Consider the following 5,598-nt stretch of genomic DNA (forward strand, 5'->3'; position numbering starts at 1 on the left):
GAGCAAGTGACAATGCGTTATCGTTACTCCCTCGTCGCTCTTCCTCTCTGTCGATTAATATCAACGATTTGTCGAACCACGAGCAGTTTGTATTTTGCATTGTCTTAGTTCGCAAAAGAGTGTAAAATTTAAGAAATTTTTTGTTTTCCTTTTTTCTTTCCTCATGTTTTTGTAGTTTCTATTATCCCATATAAGGCCTCAAAATGCAGAATTTTTTAGTGTATTTTTCAAAAATTTGTCCGAGCTACAAAAAGGGTCCCCCATACTTGAAATCCCAAATCAATTTTAAATATTTATGCGAAAACGGAGCCTAGAACGAGGAGGTTGAAGGTTAAGTAAAAAGTTGGGGCCCTGAAGAAAATTGCATAGGGGCCCATAAATCCTGTCGACGGCCCTGCATGCATGCGGATCATTATCACTGGCACTGACATAGAAAGACGAGAAGAGAGAGGACAATCTCGTTGTAGAGGATTATAAATCACTAAGATCGACAAACAGAGGCGGACTGGGTCCCCCAAGAGGGTGCCAACCTTAACTACCAAAGGGCGCGAAAGAACTGAGGTCCAAGGGCGCAAAGGTTTTAAAGGTGCAAAAATAAACGAAAGCGCACAGTTTGAGGGCGTGAAAAACGAAGGTACACAAGTTCAAGGACGCCAAAAATAAATAAATAAAGTAAACGAAGTCTCACCGGTTTGAGAGAGTCAAAAAAAAAAAAAAAAAACGAAGGCACACAGAGGACGCTCGAGGGCGCATCGTCCCGCAGGCCAGTCCGCCCCCTGCAAACAGTCACTGCCTTAAATAACGTGATTGCGCCACCAGAGGTGTTTCCCTTGACGGAACTAAGAAACCTTATGCCTAAAAACCCTAACCCCCTTTTTGTTTCATTTTATTTTATTTGTACCTTTGAAAGTGTGCGCCTTTTTTTTTTTTTTTTGAACTCTTGATCCTAAGCTCCTTTTTTTTGTGCTCTCAAACCTGAGCGTCCCCCCCCCCTCCCTCAAACCTTTTTTTTATTTGTGCCATCGAACGTGTGCGCATTTTTTTTTTTTTTTGCCCTTTCTTGCGCCCTCCCCTCGAACCTGTGTGCCCGTTTCTTTTTGCGCCCTCACACCTGTACGCCTTCGGTTTTTTTTTTTTTTTTTTTTGCTTTCTCAAACTTGAGCGCTTTTTCTCTTTTTTTGCGTCCTTGAACATGTGCGCCTTCTTTTTTTTATCTTTTCTTTTTTTGCGTTCTCAAACTTATGCGTCCTCGTTTTTTTTTTTTTTTTCTTCTTCTTCTTCTTCTTTTTTTTTTTTTTTTAACGTCCTGGAACCTTTTTTTCCATTTTTCATTTCTGCCCTTGAACGTGCGCGCCTTTGTTTTCTTTTCTTTATGCTCTTTCCTCGAACCTGTGCGCATGTTTCTTTTTGCTCCCTCAAACCTGTACGATTTTTTTTTCCCCTTTAAACTTGAGCACCTTTGTATCTTTTTTTTTTTTTTTTTTTTTGCGCTCTTTGAGAGTCAAGGTTGGGGCTGGCACCCTTTTAGGGGACCTTGTCCGGCCCTGGTAGAAAGATCAATTTTTGGGTCCAAAAGTAAATTTCGAATAAAAAAAGAACTGTTCATCGAAATTTTTTCGAAAATGAGCACTAACCTTTTATAAACTGAAAATAATACGGTTTTGGTGCTGCTGAAAATAATTTTAACGAAATCGGTCCAGTAGTTTCTGAATTTTTCCCGTACATATACAATTGGATTTTTTGTTTTTTTATATAAAGATATCAATGCTAAATTATTGGCACACTTACTTTCATTCGTAATCTTCAGTGTGATCGTAACTTCAATAAATATACATAATCCGGGAAGGTTTGTTACTGAAGATCTGTGATGCGACTTATATGCAAACATACGGTGCTTCAAGATTTATTATTTTTTAAAATTTATATTTATTTCATTTTATTTATTTATTTATTTATATTTAGTTTTTTTTTTTTTTTCAACTTGAACTTTTTTTTGGACATGGGGCTCATAGAAGTGAAGCCGATACTTCGATTTTGCATCGAAAAGTAAATGATTGTACATTAAAAAGTACGACGAAAACAAACTGCGGAAAAAAAGAAAAAACAGTTCATTTTGATGACTTTTTAAATATTTTAGGGAAGAGGTTGATCACCAGAACTCCAATCACCAAAACTCCAAAACGGGGTGGGTAATAGGGGGAAATAGTGTTCATATTTTCAGGTCCGGATCTATAAAATTTGGACTCCCTGCAACTAAATCCGCAGAGCCTTTCCCCAGAGGCCAGCAGTGGATAATTGCAACGTTAATAGGTCTTAGTGCTAGTGCAAGAAGAAAAAATCTTTTCAAGTATAAAAAATAAATGTATCGATCAGGTAATTTATAATCAAATTTTTCTTCTTCTTCTTTTCAATAAAAGGTTTAAGAAATACTACCAGTATACAGTTTTAGATCATGTTTTAAATGTTTTTATCTAGGGAAAAAATTATCTCTCATTATGCAATAATGTAGGTGATTCGATGTGTTTTGGTTTTGTCGGTTTAACATGTTGTGTAAATACATTTGTTTTACGTCAATTCTCGAGTGTGGGAATGTATGTTTTAACTAAATATGGAAGTTATACTGGCCTCAAAAAGTTAAGGTATAACCGTTTTTTTACGTCTAATTTGCAAATGAATGAATGTAGAAACAAAAAATTTGGAGGATACATGCCTTAAATGGTTTTTTATTAATGATTAATGACAAAAAAAAAAAAAAAAAAAGCAATATTCGCGGTAAAGTCCATTCTTGAAGAAGACAAAACATCACAGTGTTTTGTAGTAAAGTCGGAGAAACAATACAAAAATGAGTTTTAATAAGAAATGTGTCCCCCACTAACTTGAATTCGTTGGCGGCATCGATTTTCCATGCCGTTTATTAAGTTGTCGAACACCGGAATAAGAAGTGAAGACCAGACACAGAGTAAGAATTTGTTTCAGCTTATGTAATGACCTTGGAGGAGGATTAAAGCATTAACCTGTCTGCCAAGATAGTCCCAAAGATGTTCTATCGGATTCAGATCTGGAGATCGAGCTGGCTATTCCATGTATCCCAAAGCGTGATCCTTAAGATACGCCTCAACAATACGAGCGCGGTGAGGTAGTGTCTTATAAACCATTAGAATTAATGCCCCTATATATACGAGCCGACGCATCAGCTTAAGATCAGCCTTTTTGATCGAAGCGCGTGTTTGAGTGGTTGCCTTTTCTGGCAAGTTATCGCGTTTGTTGAGTTTTCGCTGGGAACCATTTCTAGCGTCACGTGAATTATTTATTAAATAAAATATTATGTTTGACGAAACACGAAACTTTTCTCTGGTAACCCTAGCTCCGCAACAATGAAAAATTTGATCCAAAATGGCTAAACTTAAGCTGATGCGTCAGCCTATCTATATACCGGCTCTAATCAGAATGAAGTCATTACCAATAGCACCAGCATATGGGCGAACATATGGATCTAGGATCTCATCTCGATATTTCAGACCAGTCAGAGTTCCTTCATGGAACACATGCAGGTCAGTGTGACAACCGACCGAGATCCCTGCCTAAACAATGATTCCTCCACTTTTATGAATTGTGGTCTTTCAACAGTTTTGGATTGATGGTATCTATTGCGCTGTTCCCTCCAGATCAGTAGACTCCCTGAATCACTCTCCAATGTAGATCTGGACTCGTCTGTGAACAGCACAGAAGCCCATTGCTGCTGGGTTCAGGAAACATGTTTTCTTGCCCAGCATAAGCGGATCCTTCGGTGTGGTCTGTTTTTGGGAACACACACAACTGGTCATCTTGCATAGAGACCTGCATTGTGAAGACGATTTCGCACCGTAGTAGCTGAGATTATTCTTCCTGTTGCTACAAAGTAGTCCGCAACGAGCTGCGGCACTGTAGTGGTTCTTCTCCTTCGGGCCGAAAGAACTAGAAAACGGTCTTCTGCTGGTGTTGTAGCTCGTGTTCGGCCTTGAACAGGTCTTCTGGACACAGAATCTTCGGATTGGTATCGATCCCAAAGTCGCTGAAAAACACTACGAGACACATTGAGACGTCTAGGAGCATCAGCCTGCGACAATCTCATTTCAATCCACCTAACTGCCCTCTACCTTAACGAATTGGGTTAACGACGTCTCTGGGATATTTTCTAAACTCTATTGACTATTGTCACCAAAATTGCCGACAACGGTTGAAAATTAACACAATTTACACACAAAAGTACAAAAGCTCGATATTTCCATTTTTTTTCTCACTCGTAAAAATATGTTCTTTTCTATAAAGTAAAAGTACTAGCAACTTCTTTTTCATAAATGTATTTAAAGTTCATTATTATCATTCATGCAAATTATGTATTTTATTGTTACTGACATTTTTTTTATGATGAGCTTCGAAAAACATGTACCTTAACTTTTTGAGTCCACTGTATTTCTAAGCCTCGAACTACACCAGGAAAAAGCAATGTGTGCATAAACTCTGCTCTTTATCGGAATAGAAAACTTACTTGTCCCACGAAAAACTGATCTTTCCCCTTCCTTCCTTAGAGCATTCGTTCATGTACAGCCCCAAAATCGTCGAACAGATACGCGAGATGAGCACCGAGGCCTTAAAGGTGCAATGCCTGAAGCGGCGCTCGCCGGATCAGCTGCGCATGCTGCTGCACAAGCTGCCCGAACTGAGGGGTCTGGGCGCCCGCTACGAACACCACCTGGAGTGGTGCCGCAACCACTGGAGGAGCCTGAACCTTCCACCCCTCTACTCAGAGATCTTTGACATCCCTAAGGAAACGGAGAACGTATCCCAACAGCAGTAGCTGTGCGCCCCATCGAAAGAAAAGAGTGTAAGTAAAGACATGCTGTAATTAACCAAAATGGAGGACTTTTTAATGCAACCAGGGAACTTCATGGATAGTGTAATAATGAAAACAAATTTGAATAGTTAGCAATCGAAAGAGCATATTGAGACATTTTTTTGGCTCAAAAATTATTTGCCCTCGTTCCCCGATATCGAAATATAAGGTCTTAAAATCAGCCGAAATGTTAAGAAAAGCCGCCAATTTTAATGACATAGCGAGAAATGGAAGGTATACCACTCAATTTCACCGTCTGCACTTGGCAGAGTGCATCCATCTGCGAAGCGTATGAAAGATGTCTTCCATTACTCAACCGAAACTCGTTAAATTTGGCCATTTTTCTTAAAATTTCGGCAGACTTTAAGGTCTCATATTTCGATAGGGAAGACTCGAGGACAAATAATTTATGCGTTCAAAAACATGTCTTACTATGCTCTTTCGGTTGCTACGTATTCAAATTTTTTTTCATTATTACAGTATTGTATAGTTCCTAGTAAGTTGTTTGGTAGGGTTGAAGATTCGACCCTGTGGAACCTAAAAGTTTCTTTCATTTCAGAACGAGTACATTGTCAGTCCAAAAACCTATCTATTCTAGTAAATAACTTCGGAAAAGAACCAAATATGCTTATTCAAGTTTTAAGAGAATGTAAACCATTTTCACATATCGTTGCTTAGCGTTTAGTGACACACAATATGGAAATCCTGTAAAATGAATTTTATTG

General features: G+C 38.5%; 1 protein-coding gene across 1 annotated transcript in view; it reads left to right on the forward strand.

Annotated features, from left to right (window-relative positions):
* LOC129216699 (ecdysone-induced protein 78C-like) overlaps positions 1-4,837 on the forward strand; it is a 109,468-nt gene extending 104,631 nt beyond the window's left edge. The window contains exon 8 of the mRNA XM_054850914.1: positions 4,569-4,837. Within this exon, the coding sequence (XP_054706889.1) occupies positions 4,569-4,837 (269 nt within the window). The remainder of the gene's footprint in view (positions 1-4,568) is intronic.
* The last annotated feature ends 761 nt before the right edge of the window (positions 4,838-5,598 follow it).

The sequence above is a fragment of the Uloborus diversus genome, chromosome 2 (genome assembly GCF_026930045.1).
Source record: "Uloborus diversus isolate 005 chromosome 2, Udiv.v.3.1, whole genome shotgun sequence".
In the NCBI taxonomy this organism is placed as follows: domain Eukaryota; kingdom Metazoa; phylum Arthropoda; class Arachnida; order Araneae; family Uloboridae; genus Uloborus; species Uloborus diversus.